Consider the following 20,202-nt stretch of genomic DNA (forward strand, 5'->3'; position numbering starts at 1 on the left):
CACTCAATCTCTTGTCAGATTCTGGTCTAGGGTCTGCTTGAACTCCTCCAAATTGGGGACCTCAGTAGAAACATATTTTTTTCAATCAAGTCCTTTTTTGTTGTACAAGCAAATCAAGAACACTTTAATTATATAAAAATTCAAACAAGACACGAATCTAAATTTGCCTTAAACTGCCATCTCTTTCAAGCCTAGTCATCTCTTTAGAAGGAACTACTGGTAATAGTTGGTATCTTTTACCAACGTAGATGTACAGTTTATATTTTTACACAGTAAATTTATCTATGTATACATAGATATACATATATACGTATACGTGTGTGTGTGTATAAATTACATAAATGGGGTCAGATTTTGTTTTGCTCCTTAACTTTTTTTCACTCGGTAGTACATCTTGGAGATCTTTTAGCACATTTTTCTAACTGCTGCATAATAATCCTGTGGTATGGATCGGCTCTTTCCCTGTTGGTGGGCATTTAATTTTTATGCCATTATCAACCCCCCTGATTTCTAAAAATGGCTCATCTTTAAGAAATTTGCAGCATTGTCCTCTGATCCAGATTCTGCCTTCTGGGGACATGCTGCAGAAACTGAATGAGTACAGCACACATGCCTTGCCTAGCTTCTCGTTGTATGGATGGGAACACACGTGCACACACACACCATTTTTTGGGGCTTAGGTGCTGTTATATCCCTGCTTACAGATGAGGAAATGGAAGTTCAGAAAAGGTAAATAACTTGCTCAAACTCACACAGCTAGTAAGTAGGCAGTAGGATTTGAACCCAGAAGAGTCTGACAATAAGGCCATGTTCTTGTTCTCTGTGCCTTGCCACCTTCCATCTGTGTGCCCTTGGCCCATGGTGTAGTGCTAGTGTCTCTGCACTGGATAGAGCCTCTGCAGATTCCCCGAGGGCTATATTGACATGGCTCCAACATGTTTGGCTTTTGGGAAGAATAACAGGGACCCGCACCCTTCTTAACCTCTTCTGGTCTACCTGTCTGCAGAGTGCTCTAGCCAGCTGCCCGACCCTGAGAAGAAGGTGAGTGCAAAGGATGCAGCCTGTACTTAGGGGCACGAGCCAAGGCCATGCCAGTCCTGCCATTAAAAGGCCTAATTAGGCCAGTCATTAAATTCAATTAGGCATTGGAAATGATCGTTCCTTCTAACCCTGCAGTGCCCTCCAAGAACTGGATCCATTCCCAGGCAGCCAGCTAGGGAGCCGGTTCCAGTTACTGGTGCACTAGCAACCCCGCCTCTAGTTTCAGGCCTGTGTCTCCTTTGCAAGGCTGAGGGCAGAGTAATCCAGGCGCTCAGCCCAGAGCGAGGTGCTCCAGGTGCACTTAAATACGGTCAGGCGTCTGCCTTGGAGGTCATTTCCTGAGCTCATTCTTGGGGCCACCCTTTCCCTATACATGTATTAGTTGGGACGTATCCCTGTGTTCAAGTCCTCTTCTGCCCCTTACTCACCATGTGATCCGGGGGCAAGTCCTGCGGGCTTTTAGGGCTAAGGTCCTCTGAGGGGTTTGGACAGATAATCTCGAAGTTTCCTTTTAAGCCCTCTTCCAAGAAGTTCCAAATGTATGAGCCTTGGTTATACAGGATTTCTTTGCACTGAGCATTGAGCTGGAAGAGAGGGCGGCAAGAGACGTCCGGTGTAAACTTGTGCCACTAGCTCTGCACCATTGGGCTCTCTCTTCAGCGTCAAAGGCCGTCTACAACTCAGAAAATATGTTTAAACTTCTGAAATATGCTTTCTAGATGGTTAATTGAAACAAGCCAATTTCATCTACAAATCATTGCCTTGAAACAGTTGACAAACATTGAGGCAGGGACAGGTCTTCTAGGCACAGGGGCTGAATGTGTGCGAGACATGAATATGTCAGTGTGTTTGGAATGTGCGGAGTGGTGACTGAAGCCCAGCATTACCTAGAGAAGTGAAGGAGATAGGCAGGAGGGGCCCACGTGCAGGGCCTGAACTCGAGGCACGTACTTCATTATTTAGGGAATAGTGAGCCACTGGAGTGTTGACAAGTGTATGACCAATGGTGCAAGGGACTCATTACCACATTTCACCTGAACACCTTTTTAATGTGGCATAATAAAGATCTGAGTATTTGCAGTTGTAAAACGATGTCCAGTTCTCCGAGTATAGTGTTCTCTTTTTAAGGATTGTCTCATCTTCATTCTTCATAGTGGAGTGTTTTCTTTTAGAGTGGACAGAGTTGTGGAGTTTGATAACTCTTTTTTCCCTGAGTTTGATACCTAGTTTTCCCACTGATTTTGGTGAAGCCACTCATTTGTATACTGAGAACTGCACCCCTTTTGAAACATTTCAGATTGTTACTTTCTCTTATGAGACCATACATTAAGGTTAACTAATTGTGGTTATATGAGATGGTTTTCTTCAGAGCATATGCATTCCTTCTCAGCTGGAATGACTTCTCATTTGCTACTAGATGTGCTGTGTTAGTTGAGGCTGCATTCATGTGCAACAGAGATCCCCGTGAGCAGAGCCTCATGCAGAAGAGGTTTGTCTCGGAAAACATGAGGTCCAGGGTTCCGCAGTCTAGGGCTGGTGTGGCAGCTCCATGGTGACAGGAAGAGTGGAACTTCTTCCATCCTCCTACGTGCCATCCTTAGTATAGGGCCTTTGTCATCATGTTCATGCCTCATGGTTGTATCATGGCCGCTGTACCTCCAGGCCTCGCCTGTATTTTACAGACGAGAAGCAGGAAGAATGCCATGGAGGTGAAGGCAGAGGGCTCTTTCTTAGCAAGAATTTGTCTTTTGGGAGTGGAGTGGATATGCTCCCCAGGGACTGCTACATCTTTCTCATTGGTCACACATGCGGTGCATGCCCAGCCCTCCGTGCAAAAGAGGACAGGAAATTGAATATTTTTAGTTGGGTTTATTGCCACCCCACACAAAATTGGGATTTGAATAAAGATAAAGGGGAGAAGATTTTCAGGGAGGTACCATGTTGTTTTCTGTGGTCTGACCCCATTAAGCTGAGATACAGAAATCACTACATGAGCCAGTCCTACTCTAAAGACTGTGTCATGTGACACAGTGGGTTAATGCGAAGTAACAGAAACAATTTTACCTAATTCTAGAAGCTTCCCAGAAGTGGGAAATCCTTCGGAAAGGACTCAAAAACCAGAAAAAGTTGCTTTTTAGACAGAGATAAACAGAAATGATTGAAGTGGAGGAAAGGAACCAAGGGGCAGAAAAAACAAAGCGGGAGGTAGAAAGCATGAGATGGTGTTCACTGAGCAACCTGGAGGTTAAGCCTGCGGCTAACACAATTTTGTTGTAGAAAGCAGAGGCCAGCTGCAGGAGAGGCTTTGCCAAGTGGGCAGAATGCTTCTCGTGTGTAGTTGTCTCCAGGGCAGGCTGCTGGGCATGTCCACTGAGAGGTCCAGGTACTCAGCAAGGGGCAGCAGGATGTGGTGAAATGGGAACAGTGGGTCTAGAAGCAAAAAGTAAGAAGTGACTCAGCCGGGCACGCACAGCCAGAACCAATCTCTGGGCTGCAGTTCAGTGACAGGACCGAGGAAGGAAAAGCACCAAGCAGTGATTAGCAACATAGGCAATAGAGATTGGAGTGATAATAATGATGCTGATAACAATAGAAGCAGCAGCTACTATTCACCAAGCTCTTCCTGTGTGTCCAGTACTATGCTGATTGCTCTGCACTAATTAACTTATTTGATTCTTACAACATCCTCATAAACCACAATGTGGTATTATCACCAGTTTTGCAGAATTTAAGTTACTTGCCCAACAGTGCAAACCTGGTGAATAGTGAAACTCTGATTTAAAACTTTTTACTTCAGAGTTGAGACTTAGTTCAGAGCTACTGGTTTTAAGCCAGTTGGTCAAACTGGGGCCCAAGATCAGAGCTCAGCATCCACACCTGGGCTGGCTTAATCCTGAGTGACTGAGCTCTGGGTCTCTGAGTCCTCCTGGCATACCCTGTTTGAGGGTTCAGCAGGTCCAGACAGATATCCTCTTTCCAACTGCTTGGAAAGGAAGTAGAAAGGAATCATGGGAAGCAGGCAGTAAACAAGTAGAAATGTTAAGAGTGGGCTAATTGTTTAGGAGACGAGTGTAAAGGGAAAGTAAAATGCAGTTGGGAAAGTAGTGGCAGGTTTGACAACAGAGAAGGAGAAGGGAGGACCAGGGAGGAAAATTTCTTAAACTCTTAGGTAGGAAGAGAGCTTGTATTGTCCCTAAAAATGAGTGATAAAGGGAAAGGGGTCCCTTACTTTCCTTTCCCTTTCTTTTTTTTTTTTTAATCCTCACCCGAGGACATTTTTCCATTTTTTGTTCAGATAGAGTGGGAGGGAGAGAGAAGAAGAGAAAGACAGAGAGAAACATCGACATGAAAGGAGACACATTGAGTGGTTGCCACCCACACAGGGCCAGGGACAAACTGCAACCGAGGTACGTGCCCTTGGCGGGAACCAAACCCGGGTCTCTCTAGACCGCAGGCTGATGCTCTAACCGCTGTGCCAAATCGGCCAGGATCCTTTCCCTTTCTTTATTCCTTCTTTCCTTCCTTCCTTTCTTTTATTTGCTCGTTTTCCTACCATGTTGACTTTGGGATCTCCAAACCAGCAGTTTACAATGTATTGACTGAAATTTTAGGACTGGATAAAATAGTTGTGGAGAAGGGGTCGCTTGGGGGCTTTTGGAATAGAGAGTGGTATTTATGAAGAACAGATGGGGGTGGGGGCCAGCATCCGGAGAGGCAGGGTCCATATCATTCACAGCTGAAGAAGGACCTGAGAAGTCGCAGAGTGTGGCCCTGTTAGTTTAGAGATGGAGAAAATGAGGCCTGGGGGTGGGGGGTTTAGTGACTCAGTTATAGAATCTTAAACAAAGCCCTTAAATGTCACCTTGCTCGCTGCCCAAGGTCGGACAGCTAATTAGTGTAATAGAATGTGCCTCTCATGCAGCCATGCCCATCCTCAAACCTTGAAAGCTGCACGCATTTCTCTCAAGTTCATGAAAAGGCCATGGACTATACTATTTGTGCAATAGCGAGTCTGTTAGAATAAAATTGTCTTTACTGCTATCCTCCGGGACCCCGCAGAAATGAGATGTTGATCATATGAAGCAATCTTATTGAACAAAAAAAAAACTTTCAAGGAAAAAAGTTGCATCCCCTGAGCCAGCTCTCTGCTAAGGGGTACTTGCTGCTTTGCAGCGTGAGCAGCCAAAAGCCAGGAGGGAATAGCTAGAGATGCCAGCCATTGGTTAGAATTCTCCTGACATAAATGATCTCCTTGTTCTTCCTTTGATGGAGGCAGCCTCTCAAAAATAAAATGCATATGTGAACATCATACCTACTTCCATTTTCTTTTCAGTTCTTTATTGAGGAGTAACTAGAAGCAGTTTCAGTATAGAAGCGGCAGCTTGGGCATACATAGGTATGAGTGCACATGAAATTGAGGCCCCTCACATAATCTAGGTTTTTTTCCTGGTCTGGTGAGTCTGCCAACGATTTTACTTTTTGACCTGTGCTATCCTCACCACAGCTGATTACCAGTGGTTGTGCAGTTTCTTCTGGTTTCACAGTGGTCATTGTACAAAAGGCCATGTTTTGAAGTGCCAGGGTGTCCTTGGTTCATCTATACCAAGGATTCATTAGGGTGGGTCCTGAGCCTTCCAGGAGGCTGCCCTACACAGCACTCACTGCCAATGGCCTTTCAGGCTGGAAAGAGGTCAGCTCGAAAGGCAGGAGGCACCTCCTCCTCTTTGAGCACCTTTCACTTGGTTGAGTCTCAGTGTACTCATAGGCTTTTCAGGAAACCATCATTTTGGGGGATGGAAAAGAGGGGCAGAGAAAACAATGGGTAAGGGACTGGAAAGAAATCTTCACAGGTTAGGAACTTTGGCCCCATTATCTCGGTCGCACTCCTCCCATACAGAGCAGAAAATTCTCTCCAGGAGAAGCAGAAGACCCAATCAGTTCAGCAATTTTAAAAAGACTGAAATGAAGGTTTCCAGAAACACTGATAAAAGTTTGCTCCCTGACTTGTGGACTCATGATTTCTAGTCAGCACATCCTATGTCGTTTCCCTCTCTGTCCTTATAGCTACATTTCCCAGAGGCCGACATTGAGTCACAAGGTTATATTCTCATTTTCTTTTTTTTTTTTTTTTTTAATCCTCACCCGAGGATATTTTTCCATTTTTTGTACAGATAGAGTGGGAGAGAGAGAGAGGAAGGGAGAGAGAGAGAGAAACATCGACGTGAAGGGACACATCGAGTGGCTGCCACCCGCACGACCAACCAGGGCCGGGGACAAACTGCAACCGAGGCACGTGCCCTTAGCGGGAACCGAACCCGGGTCTCTCCGGACCGCAGGCTGACGCTCTAACCACTGAGCCAAACTGGCCAGGGCAAGGTTATATTCTCTTTTCTGTTTGCTTTCAGTCTCTCTGATCATGTCAGTGGGAAAGACATGATCAGTTTGCAGCTAGGATTGCTTTTACACCTTCCTATTCTTGCTAATCTACCTTTTTAACAAAGGAAAAATAAGCCACAGGCTCAGACTTCTGGCAAGCAGTAATATCTAGCTATAAAGAATTTATTTTGTGTTTTTAAAAACTATTGTTCTTATAGTTACCTTCTATATGGATGCTAGCTTTTCAATGAGAATATTTTCTTTTAAATAAGTTAAAGAAAAATTAAGGAATCAACTTGAAGAACATATAAAGTAGGTGCAGAAAGTACACCACTATAACAAAATTAGTCAAGGTAGCATTTGAAAGTGACAGATATTAGGGAAACACTATCTTACTGCCTTCTTCTCAGCTGCTGTTCCTCCCCATTCTTTCCCCCAGCAGGTGGGGTAACAGAGCTTCTTACACTTAACCCCTTCTTGCTGCTTTCATACCACATGATATGAGGTGAGTTGCATATTATTCATTACAAACTCTCTTTAAATTGTGGACTTAAGTAACTTGAAGGGAAAAAAAGGGAACTCAGTGAAAATTGATTTCTAGCCCCATTGTTCCCTCCTGATCCCTGACCAATGTCAGTGTATATATTTATAGAGTTGATATCAACATGTAATGACCTCTTGTTCAAGACCGGTTGCTCTCCCACACAGCTATGATGCAATTCTCATTTTCAGTCGCTGCCATGTCTGTATTTCAGCCACACTAAGTCCCCTGCTCAGGTGGTTTCCTCCACTAGAAAGGCCTTCCTGCAGCCTTTGTGCCTGTTGCAAGCCTGCTCATCTTTCACTTGGCAAGTCTTCTAGGAGGCCTCCCCAGGCTCCCCTAATTGGCTTGGCTAGTCCCTTTTTAGTGCTTCCATAACGTTGTCCTTACATCTGCCTCACTTGCCCTGTTAAGTTTGGGCCAGCAGTAGATGAGAAAGTGTGAACCTTGGTTTCTAGTTCTGGCTCTGAGTCCAGCTTGCTTTGGGGCTTTAATTAGGTCTCTTTAACAACTCCTAGTCTCCATTTCCTCATCTAGAAGATGCAGGGGTGGATGGTGGTGGGACTCTCTCAGTCACTGCAGTATATGAGTCTTCTGGAGGTTTTACTGTTATTTCTATAACATTCTTTTCTCCAACCAGATTGTAAAACTCTGAGCAAAAGACCCCCAAATCTCAACACCTCCCATTCGTGCCTAAGATTTCTGAGTAAAATAATGTTCGTTTGAGATATCTAAGATCTAGAGTTCTGAACTCTTCCACTTTTTAAGTTTCTTGATAGCACATACATTTTATATTCCTATAACTGTTTTTAGCTACTAAAACTGTTCCTATATATTTCACCTCTTTTTCCTCTTGATAAAGGCTCCTTTAGAGGTTCAGAACAAAGATGTTATTTTGAATCTAACCAGCAGGGGGCAAACTTCACCCAGGAATTGTATTTCACTGTATCTTCAACTTGATAGGACTCAGCAAACTACAGACAGGACACGGACATCAGTATTCATCTTCCTACAAAACACCTTGTTGACTTGACACCTTGCCAGGAGTAGTCAGATATGATCTAGTGTGACCTAAAACCCTAAAGTGCCCAAATTTGGGTGCTGGGGAATTGTTCCTTGTCTTTAAAAGAAGGGAGAAAATACAATACCTAAAACACATGCTGAACGCTAAACACATGAATGGCAAGAACTAGGAACCAAGGGGAGAAAGAAGGGGGACTTAAGCTCTCAGGAGAGATCTCAGTCAGGAGAAATCCATTGGCCAAGGAAAACTAGTCCATGAGAAATATCTGGGTTTTAATCAGTATTACAGATATGGGGACGTCTTAGAGCAGAAGGACCGCAATTAACCGGTTTTCTGCCTGATACTGAATGGACACAGTAGCCAAGATTACGGTGGCAAAAATTTTCTTTGCTCAGATTCAGGTTCTCACTGTGAGGCTTCGTTTGGTTAGTCACAGTTTGTAAAGTGGAGCTTTGGTTTGGGATGTGCTAGTGATGTGTTATATGATCTGGGACAGATTACCTCCTCTCTCTCAGGCCTGGGTTAAATTTTCCTCGGTGACGTTTGGAGGCACTTGTGAGATTTTTACTGGACATTTTTAAATTATGAGGGTAGAAAACCATGTGAGAAAATGACATTTTGATTTCTTCTAGAAGAGTGATGCTTTTGCTTCCAGTTTAGCTGGTATCTTATTCCTGTTCTTCTTCTTGCCAAGTATTTCTTTACGAATTGACCTCTGGCTGCAGAGTTTCTTCTTTTTGTCATGGAAGCCCTGTAAGCCCCTTACTGTGGCTTTAGCTTTTCTCCCATGGGCAACACGATGTAATAGTAGCCATTTATCTAAACCCTTCACAGCCCTCCCTGGGTCAGAGGCCCAGGTCCATGGGGGATGGGCTAGGAGAGGGTCTTCCACTGGGATAGTCAGGGCTCTAGATGCCCAGCAGTTTGGTCTATTTAAAGCCTGTTCTGTCATGCAGCAGAGAGGCAAGTCTAGGGTCCAATATGTGATGTGGATATTAAGAGACTTCAAGGACACTTCCCCCCATTTATTCCAGTTATGTCCCTTGCTAAAATAGGTTAACGGTGTCTAATTAACCACTGAACATTGTCATGCTGCATAAAGATAGCATCCTGGCTGTTCTCTGAGCTGTGGTACTTTATCTCCATTTAGATCTCTGCAGTATTCCATTAAACTCGAGAGAAACATTTTAACTGAGATGATGTCTACATTAGGGCTGCCTTTCACCCTTCAGCATGTAACCTGTGTAAGCAGCAGCTGAGGCTTGCTGCCTGATATGGCAGGGAGGATGGAGAAGATAACCTCTGCAGGCGGGGTTTTCACATCACGGTGAGTCTCTGCCCCTGAGCCCCAGAATGGAATTGAGGGTACAAGATTTGGCAATGGTCCTTGTGGCTGCAGTCCTGGGTGTGCCATTGCAATGAAGCTTGTTGCCAGCTGACCAAATCATGCGCATGGAATGCCAGTGTGGGCTCTAAATGCCAAAAGAAAGGAATTGCATTTGAGCAGAAGAACTGAGAAAAGAAGAGTGGGTGGAGGGAAAGGTGACTTAGCTACATGGAATCCCTTTTTTTGCCACAATGCAAGCTATCATATTGTAAATAAAACATACATAATAAATCACACAGAACAGTTAAAGCAATATTAACTACTAAATTGTCAAGCCTGACAAAGCTACAGTACTACTAGAAATTGAGAGTATATCTTCGTTATGGAAAATATCAATTGAGTTTGAAGCAGAGTCTATAAAATGAGTGCTTCTCGTGGTATAGAACTGCCTGCATGTTCCTGTACCATGTAGGATTAAGAACTAGGCTTTGGTGTCAGACAGCCCAGAGCTTGTCTTCTGACCCTATTGCTTTCTAGCCGGGTGGCCTTATGCAAGTTACTGTACTTCTCTGAGCCTCAGTCTCCTTGTCTGTAAAGTAGAATAAATGAAATAAGATAATGTAACTAAGTAATATATAATACCACATATAATATCTGTAATATAATAATTGTATGTAGTTAAGAGGATATAATGACAATGCCTGGCACCCAATAAGCTCAGTAAATGTTAACTGTTATTGTCAGTCATCAGCCTTCCTATGACACGCTTGTGGGTACAGGGGTCTGGAGATGGGCTTTCCCTGAGACTTGAGGGTGACCTGTGAAGCCAGGGAGGAGACAGAGACCTAGTGTGGGTCATGAAGAAGTGAGGGTGAAAACCAGAAGGAGACTGGTTGAGTGTTGAGTTGAAGAACTGGACTTTAGATGAAGGTGGAGATGATGAGACCACACCCTTAACCTTGAAGTCTTCCACCTGAGAACCTGACATTTAGGGAACCGGCAGCTTCATGTGCGGCTGAGTGTTTTCAGTGACTGGGAAAGGGCCATCGAGACAGCCCTGGTTTCCTCTCTTGCAAGTCACCGACCAGGCCCGGTGCATCCTCGCTGGAAAGCAGGAAGCCAGAGTGCCCTTTCTCCTGTGCCCGTCTCCACAAGGTGGGAGGTGAGGGAGAACATTTACTCTCATTGTCCAGAGTGAAAGCTTCATTCTGCAAAATGGCCAAAGTGATCAGCAAGTGATGGAGTAGCTCTTAAAAAGAAACCTGGCATTTAATTAACTTTTCAAAGTGCTGGTTCAGCAACCTCTGTTTTACATTTTGAATATTGAACAAGCATCTCTAATCGGGTCTGAATTGCTCTGGACCTGCCAGGTTGGGGAGCACCTGCCCAGCTTTTATGAACACCCACAAATCTTTTCTGAATTTTGGGATAACCAACTCTGGATGGGGCTTTAGTCTGTGAAGCCTTCTCCTTGCTCCCCTCATGAACTTCAAGTCACAGTTCATGAACACTTTTGTTAGAAGAAAGCAGGCCACTTCGAAGGATAAGGCAGGAGGTTTCCATTTTGTCGCTTAGCAATTGGAGAGTTCAGCCTGCTATCTGAAGTAAGGTTGAGGGCAGTGATTCTCATATACGTGACTGGGTCCCATTCCTAGAAATCACTACCCCAGGGGGCCTGGGATGAGGCCCAGCACATGGACACTGAAGCAGCTTCCCAGGTGTGATTCTCCTGTGCACCGCTGGGAAAGGGCTTCTGGGTTAAAGGATTCTTTCCAGCTCTCAGTTCTCTATCGGTACCATCTATTGCCTTCTGTAAATGTGGAAAGTGTGGAGCGGACTGTCTGCACAGTAAATCCAAACAGATGTCGGTGCCCTAGGGACATCTGAAAATCAGAGATGTCTGCTTTTGAGAAGGCTCGGGGCATTGTGTTTGGAATCCAGAGTGGAAGTCGGGAGACAGGGATTCTGGTTTCAGCCTCATCACTAACCAGCTCTGTGACTGGGTGAATTGCACCCGCAGTGCCCAGTGTCTATAACAGTGCTGCGGAAACCGGCTTTACCTCCTCCTCAGCGCTCGACTGAGCCAGTGTTGGTAGACTCAAGTCTTTGAAGAGTGTTGAAAAGTGCTCTATGTGCATAAGATGGTCTCATGGTATTATTTTAATTGTCATGCTCCCAAACCCTCTAATAGCCACTTCTGGGGAAAGAGACACATCACCTTCCATGGGGCTGGACCAGATCACATAGTTTCTTCAGAAGTGTGTCTGTAAGGAAGAGATGACCCATAATCCACATTCTCAGCCTCCACTGCACGCGATCCATGGGAGGCAGGACTTCAACCCCAAGTCCTCTGGTTACCTACCCTGGTGGGCTGTGTTAGACCATCTGTGTTTTCATTTTTTTACCCTGTCACCAACCATTTAAAAATATACTCTGCATCATGCCTGGGTGTGTGCATATAGAAAACTGAAAAAAAGTTTATATAATACTTATCCTTACTATGTGCAGTTCACTTTCTTTTATACGCTATGCTATTAAAACAAGGCTGATGGTGATTTAGTAACTTGATTTCATGAGTCACTAATGGGCCATGACCTGTAGTTTGAAAATCATTGCGTTAGATTCTGTGTCCTAGCACTGGGCTCCGTGTCCTTTGGGGACCATGTAGGTAAAGTGAATCTGTGAAGTGTGGATTTATTTCAGAATAGCACTTAAATTATATTACTGAGATATGTATACAAATTATTTGCATATTCATACTTCCGTAAAGATACATACTCTGCAAATTTTCCTAAAATATATTTCCCACTTAGTCTTCCTTTTGCTTTCTCCTGTTTGATAGCTGCCGGCTATAGCACATACTTCACTTGCCTCTTCTCTTCTAGAAGAAAGCCAGCAGTGCAGATTGAATGACAGAGAACTAGTACTCGACCCCCTCATGTGAGGGAGGGCTAGGGGCTCAGGCTCTTCCTGAGTTTTCCATGTGGGACTGTAGGTCTAGTGTTGCCAGGTTTTGTATTTGAAGAATTTAGAAATTTGGATTTTCGTACAAACTCTCCCAGTTTGGACAACAAATGCATGTTAAAACAGAACAAAACAAAATAAAACTAAACAGTAGCGTGGTCCAGACCAAACTTATCTGCAAGCTAGACAAAGCCTGGAAGTGGCCCACTTCATCAAAGGCAGGGTGTTCTGTGCCATTTTTCCATCTCCCCAGCAGAGTAGAAGGCTCACACAGAACCTGTAGTTCTGGCTGAGAGAGAGAGAACACCACCTGAGGGCATCCTGGCCAACCATCCTTGAGGGCTCCATTTGGATCTTTTTCCATCCCCTGGGGTGAAATGAGATGCCGGAGGATCCTTGGCTCCCCCTAGAGTGAGAGAGAACAGGATGTGGGCTCAGCAGCAATTAAGCCAAATACGAAATTCATCCCCTTTTTGGATGTTGAGTGGATAAATGGCAATTAATCAGCCTTCCCCCAAAGATTAGCATTATCATTATTGTCTCCTTCAGACAAAATCACCGCTACTTTTGCCACGGCACATTGCTTAGGAAGGACCAATTCAGCCCTAACTCCTAAGGGTAATCAGAGATGGATATGTCTCTTATGTACAAATGAAGGCACTACTGGCCTAAGCTACCTGGCCTCTTTAATCCCCTTATTCTCTGAACCTGTTTTCATTTAAGCTCTTTTACCATTGGTGACATATTTGTTACTGAGTCATTTGGACAGTGGGTTTATGGTGTTCAACTTCACCACAATTAAAGGTAGTGAGTTGGGAGCAGAGTCTTCGCTCTTCCAACATACACAGAGGCAGTTTTGGCAGCTGCCTTGGGCTCTACATTAGCATTCCTTTGACTTAGAACAGTATTGGAAACCTCCATCATCCAGCAACACCAGGGTGGTGCTGCCCTGGACATCCCTTTGCAGTCTTCCTTGGGCCCCTTACTGCCCTTTCTGTCCCACTCGCCCTCCTACACCTAGTTGCTCACTCTCTTTACTTGGAATTATAAACTGCAGCCTGGGAGTTCCATCCTGTTCTTCCAACTCATCCTACCCATCTTCTTCTCCCTCCCTGACTTCAGCCAAAATTCATCTTCCTCCCTCCCTTCCTTCCTTCTTCCCCAGTGTACTTGGTATGATCTAAATTTCATGGAACATAGTTTATTTAAACTTGGGCTTAATTTATGATTATACTCTTTTTTTTTTTTCTTTATTGATTTTAGAGAGAGAGGAAGGGAGAGGGATAGAGAGAAAAAACATCAATGAGACAGAATATTGATTGGCCGCCTCCTGCATGTCCCCCACTGGGGATCGGGCCCACAACCTGGGCACGTGCCCTGACGGGAAATAGAACCAGCGACCTCATGGTGTGTGGGTTGACATTCAACCACTGAGCCACACCAGCCGGGCTATGATTATACTCTTGAGGAAAATTATTTACAGTTTGCAGGAATTGCTATTTGGGTCCTACATGGCTCTTACTGGTGAGGCTTCATGGTCCAGCACTGTTGAGGGTGTTCTCATCTTGCCTCCTGGCCATTCTGTCATTGCCACTGCTCTGTGTCCCTGCTCAGCATGGCAGTTGATTTCTAATGTAAAAGAAGTCATAAAAAATAAAAACTCTGTTATTGTGGAAATGTTCAGATATACAGAAAAGTAATCACGACCTACCTGTCACCCAACTTTAACAGTTGTCAACGTTTGCCAGCCTCATTCCGAAGACTTAAGATCAGTATTTCTTAGAGTGTCAGTAGTATCCCACTTGGATTAGAATCACTGGAAATTCGGTTACAATGCATGTTCCTAGGCTGCCCATCCCCCAGACCAGCTGATCCCCACGTGTCTGCTGCCAGATCCAGCAATCTGCATGTCTGTCAAGCTTCCCAGATTGTTCTCATGCACATTGGAGTTTGAGAACCAGTGCCTTAGACAAGTGTCTGTATGCAAACAGGCTTCCAGTTCCTATGGAATATCTTAAGGGCACTACTCACCCAACATCACTCATGGGCTTCTGGTCCTTCACTTGGAAGATACAGAAGGACAAGCCCTGAGCCTGCAGCCTGAACTGCATGGCTAGTTCATCCCTTTTTGCTTATTAGAAGTTATGTGTGTTAACACAACAGCTCCAGCTGGGACCCAAGGCCTCAGTCCTAAAAACGTGCTCTATATATTGGTCAGTTAATAGTTGAAAGAAAGGAGGACACCATATCATCTGTATTCACTGGACTTTTTTTTTTTTTTATCCTCACCCAGGATATTTTTACATTTATCTTCAGATAGAGCAGGAGGGAGAGAGGGAGGAAGCGAGCGAGAGAGAGAAATATCAGTGTGAGAGCGACACATCAATTGGTTGCCATCCGCACAACCCCAACCGGTGCCGGGGCTGAATTGCAACTGAGACACGTGCCCTTGGCCGGAATCGAACCTGGGACTCTTTGGTCCGTGGGCCGACACTCTAACCACTGAGCCAAACCGCCAGGGATCATTTGACTTTTGAGCTCACTCAACCTGCATTTAAACTCAGTAATTTAATTTGGAGACATGCTGAAATAAGGTTATAAGAAGGTGTTGCAGTGTCTAATTCTCATGCTGATTATGGGCCTTGGTTTATAAGGACGAATCCAGACAAATAAAGCACTTGGGATATGCTAATTTGCCCCCACTTTTGAAATCCCCTTTCCAATATACCATGCCAATGCATGAGACTAGTGGGTTCACATAAACCTTCTCTTTGTTTTTTTCAGATCAGGAAGGAAGGCTTCTGAAGAAGTGGAAGAGTATGTTTGCAGTATTCTATGGCATCCTCTGGTGATCTTTGTCAACAGTACAGTCTTGGTGGTCTGTGCAGCCTTTGTTGAGCAGCATTTAAAAAATAGACAGTATGGCCCTGGCTGGCTTGCCTCAGCAGTTAGAGCATCCACCCATGGACCAAAGAGTCACGGGTTTGATTCCCGGTCAAGGGCATGTACCTGGTTGCAGGTTCAATCCCCAGCCCTGATTGGGGTCATTCGGGAGGCAGCTAATGGATGTGTCTTTCTCACATCAGTGTTTCCTTCTCTCCCTCCCACTCTGTCTGAAAAATAATAAATGGAAAAATATCCTTGGGTAAGGATTTAAAAAGTAGAGAGAGACAGCATGAATCTGGCTGTGGTCTGGGACTGGAGTTATGCTTACTGAATCAAGGGTTTGACCGGTACTGCTGCTTCAACTGAAGGCCTGGGCCCTGGCACTGATAGCCCTGTCATATCTCACCGCGGTTTTTAGAATTAGATGTCCAGGAATTAGAGTACTGACCCATGGGTTCTGCTTTATTGATGAACATGGGCAGAAGCAACACCAGCTTTCTAAACCTAGCCTTCTCCTAAGACTTGCATTTAAAAACAAAACAGTTTCTAGGTGAAGATGGAGTGTTAAGTTAGGGCAGTGGTTCTCAACCTTCTTAATGCCGCGACCCTTTAATGCAGTTCCTCATGTTCTATGTGGGCGCATCTGCATGTGGGCGGACCCGCCTGGAGACGGATAGAGGAGCGGTATCTTGGTTCCTAAGACCATTGGAAATATGCGACCCCTGTGAAAGGGTCATTCGACCCCCAAGGGGTTGCAACCCACAGGTTGAGAACCGCTGAGTTAGGGCCACCGAAGTTCATGCCTCCAGAGGTAGGAGAAACATTCATATCATAGTCTGTGGGATGCTACCTGTGGACTGATGCAGTACTAGCTTGGGCAACCTTAGCTGGCAGACCCAGTTGCCTAGTTAGGTTTGAGCAAGTTGATGGAAGAGAGTGGATCCAGAGACATTTTCATCTAGGAGAAAGAATGGATGCAGTAAAACTTTGGATTGTTCCTTTCTGTGTTTAAAACTCATCTTCTGCTTTCCTTCTTTTGGGGGGCAGTCACCGCCTCAGACAGAAGAGCCTGGATGGATCAGATGACGAAGGAGGTAAGATGTTTTTGGAGGAAGTCAAAAAGGCTTTTGGAGATGTCCCAGAGCCCCCAAAGCATTTCCTGGGCTGCAGCTAAGGCACCGATTGCTGCTAAGTGCTGCTGCCTCTGCCTGGAGACCTCACCTTCTTTATCCACGAACTCTCCCGGTCCTTCAAAACTCAGCCCAAGTGTCACCTCCTCTGAATGTCTTCCCTTCCCATCCACTCCCTCTCTGACTCAAATGTTCTTTCTCTGTGTTCCTACATCCTCCTGTACAACATTGTACCAACAGCAGCAACAATATAGCTAATATTTATTAGGTGTTTATTATATATGAGTCATTGGTCTACCAGTTTATAGATGTTAAAGCATTTAATCTCCACAACAATTCTGTGAGACAGTGATGTTGTTATTCCCATTTTATAGTTGAGGAAACTAAAGGACAGAGAGGTTAAGTTGCCCATCATCACAGAGCTAAGGACTTTCACACTTTCTTTGTTAGCTTGATTGTTCTTCCCACCAGGCTCTAAACTCATTGATGGCAGACACCATGTCTTATTGTCTTTGCATCTTCAGTACACAACACGTAATGAATGGTCAATTAATGGCTGGCATTGTCAGCGGAGGAGAAACAGCACTAAAATAGGCCAGTAGCCGTGGCACAGCTGAAGCTCATGTTCAGAACTCAAGAGAAAAGATAAAGTTGTGTGTACTTTTTATAAGAAACTTACTGCAGAGGAGATTATATTTGGTACCTAAATGATCAAAGCCGGTTTTTCAATACACATATTTACCATTTCCACACTCTATTCCTTTGTGTAGAATTCAGTTTCCATCTGGTGTCATTTTCCTTGTGCCTGAAAAACTTCATTTAACATTTTTTGTAGAGCAAGTCCTCTGGCAACAAATTCTCTCAGCCTTGTTTGTCTGGAAATGTCTTTACTTTTCACAAGATATAGAATTCTAGGCTGACAGTGTTTTTTGTTTGTTTGTTGTTTGTTTTTTTGTTTCCCTTTTAGCACTTTAGTTATTTGTCTTCTGGCTTGCATTGTTTCTGATGAGAAAGAAGTCGGTGGTACTTTTTTTTTTTTTAATATTTATTTATTTATTTATTTATTTATTTACAGATGTTTCTCCTTTTTCCCCCATTACCCTCCTCCCAATCCTGCCCCCAACCCCAGCATTATTGTCTATGTCCTTGTTTATGCATACACATTCTGTGGTTTATCTCTTCCCTCCCCCACATTCACCTCTTCTGAAGTTTGTCTTATCTTTGTTCCCCTGCATGCAGTGTCTTTCTCTTCTCTGGCTGCTTTTAAGATTTTTCTTTTATTTTCAGCAATTTGGTTATGATGTGCCTTTGTGTGGCTTACTTTGTGTTTATCCTACTTGAACTTTTTGAGTCTGTGGATTTATTATTTTCATCATATTCAGAGAATTTTAGCCATTGTTTCTTTGAGTATATTTTTCTTCCCTCTCATTCCTTCTGGGACTCCCAATTACAGGTATGTGGGTTATATCAGTTGAAATTGCCACACAGGTCATTGAGGCTCTGTTTGTGTGTGTGTGTGTGTGTGTGTGTGTGTGTGTGTGTGTGTGTGTGTGGTGGGGGTTCTCCATTTTAAACTGCTTCAGTTTGGATAGTTTCTATTGCTGTGTAACTGATCTGTTCCTCTATAATGTCTAATCTGCTGTTAAACCCAACTCATTTGTTGTTTCAGATATTATATTTTTTAGCTCTAGAAGCTCCACTCAGTTCTATATAGACGTATCTATCTTCCATTTATCTCCTTATTTTATTCATGTTTTTATTTTTCCTTGATAGTAACCTTTACAGTAGCTGTTTCCTTTCTTTCTTTCTTTCTTTCTTTCTTTCTTTCTTTCTTTCTTTCTTTCTTTCTTTCTTTCTTTCTTTCTTTCTTTCCTTCCTTCCTTCCTTCCTTTATTGATTTTAGAGAGAGAGGAAGGGAGAGGGAGAGAGATAGAAACATTGATAAGAGAGAACATTGACTGGCCACCTCCTGCATGTCTCCCACTGGGGATTTGGCCCACAACCTGGGCATGAGCCGTGACCGGGAATCGAACCAGCAACCTCTTGGTGCATGGGTCAGTGCTCAACCACTGAGCCACACTGGCCTGGCTATAGTAGCTGTTTTAAAGTCTTTTTCTGCTAATTCTATCACCTCTGTCTTTTCTGAGTCCGTTTCTATTGACTGATTTTTCTTTGAGTTGCAAGTCAGATTTTTCTGCTTGATTAGTAGTAGCTGTTAGATTGGCTGCTAGCCGTTGGGAATGTTACTAGGTTGAAGGTCTGGATCTAGTTGTCTTTTCTTTAAAGAGTGATATATTTGTTTTGGCAGTCAGTTAATGTATTTTATTTGTTGATTAACTTGATCATTTTGAGAATTGTTTTTAAGCTTTACTGGTTGGTGCAAGTCTGGGGTTAGCCCTAAATAGTAAGACACTCAGGTGTCTCTACTGAGTGCCTGGCTGTTCAACAAGGACTCCCACTGGCCTGGGTGGAGCTGATCCTCTTCCACTTCTGTGTAAGCTCTGGGGATCATACAGTTCACATCTTGCTGGTAGTGATTCTTTGCCCAACCTTGAGGAGTTGACCCTATACATGCACAGCTTAGTATGCAGTCCATCTAGATTTCTGAAGCTCTTTTCCTATATAGCTCCCCTGTCTCATATCCTGCTTCTCAAATTCCAACCCCCTGAGCCCCTTAAACTTTGACCTCTGTCTCCTCAACTCAGCAGGACCTCTATCCTTCACTTGGGGTTACCCCTTATTGTGCCAGCATCCAGGAAGTACCTCTGGGCAGAAAGCCAGTGTGACTGCAGGGCTCCTTTCATTCAGTTCCTTTCTCTTGGGGATCACAGTGCTGTGCTACTTTGTCCACTGTCTGAAAACAGTTATGTATTATATTTTTTCCAGCAGGAAGGCAAGTTCAGTACCAGTTACTCTCTCATGGCTAGAACTGGAGTCCCACAAACTTGTAATGACTAACCTTTGCATGCGACCTCAGAGTGAAGGAGAAAATTAAAGCAGTAAAACGTGGCTGATTACCTGTGCTGTAGAGCGAATCACAGGATTGGGGCAAGGGTCACATAGGATATTTATGAAATATTCTGGGATAATGGTTAAAATGCAGATTCCCAGGCCACCTATAAAGCAGAAGCTGGGGTTGGGGCTCAGGGGTGTGCATTAATTTCAATAAGCTCCCTGAGGACTGTTTTACAGACTGAAATTTGACAACCCTGGTGTAGTGCCTCTAAAGCCAGGACTCAGGACTGGAGAGGAAGGGAGTTGTGTGAAAAGTTCTTCTGCCTCATCTCATTCCAAAGGAGTTTATGGTAGTCACTAAAGGTCAGGAATTCAGTCTACATTCTCAGATTTGGTAAGAGCTTATGAGCATACTCATCATTCTCCAGCATTTTTTAAAAATGTTTTTTCTTTATTGATTTTAGACAGAGAGGAAGGGAGAGGGAGAGAGAGAAAGAGAGAAACATTGACGAGAGAGAACATCAATTGGCCGCCTCCTGCATGCCCCCCCACTGGGGATTGGACCTACAACCTGGGCATGTGTCCTGACCGGGAATTGAACCAGTGACCTCTTGGTGCATGGGTCAACACTCAACCACTGAGCCATACTGGCTGGGCATTCTTCAGCATTTTTCTTTGCTTTTCCATGAACTCTTATTGACAGGCATATTTCTTTTTCCCAGATATCCTCCTTAGTGCTACTCTTTAACTCCTTGTAGCTGCCAAACTTCTCCACCCACTAATAATTCCCATTGACTCTGTTCTGCATTTCTGTTCCCAAAGTCTGTTTTCCCAGACCTGTAACTAGGATCTTCCACTAGTATTAAACTGGCCACTCTGGTGGCTCAGTGATTGGTGGCTGCTGGCCACACTTTGATCTGCCTGTCCTCACAAGTTGCCTGTTGCTGTAGCCGCTGGT

The 20,202-nt window shown here is 44.2% G+C and overlaps 1 protein-coding gene across 1 annotated transcript in view; it reads left to right on the forward strand.

Annotated features, from left to right (window-relative positions):
* The window catches only part of IFT43 (intraflagellar transport 43), an 80,564-nt gene that overhangs the window by 40,933 nt on the left and 19,429 nt on the right, over window positions 1-20,202 (forward strand). The window contains exons 4-5 of the mRNA XM_036270821.1: window positions 15,058-15,090; window positions 16,207-16,253. Coding sequence (XP_036126714.1) covers window positions 15,058-15,090; window positions 16,207-16,253 — 80 coding nt within the window. The remainder of the gene's footprint in view (window positions 1-15,057; window positions 15,091-16,206; window positions 16,254-20,202) is intronic.

Source organism: Molossus molossus, unplaced genomic scaffold (genome assembly GCF_014108415.1).
Source record: "Molossus molossus isolate mMolMol1 unplaced genomic scaffold, mMolMol1.p scaffold_m16_p_1, whole genome shotgun sequence".
NCBI classification, from domain to species: domain Eukaryota; kingdom Metazoa; phylum Chordata; class Mammalia; order Chiroptera; family Molossidae; genus Molossus; species Molossus molossus.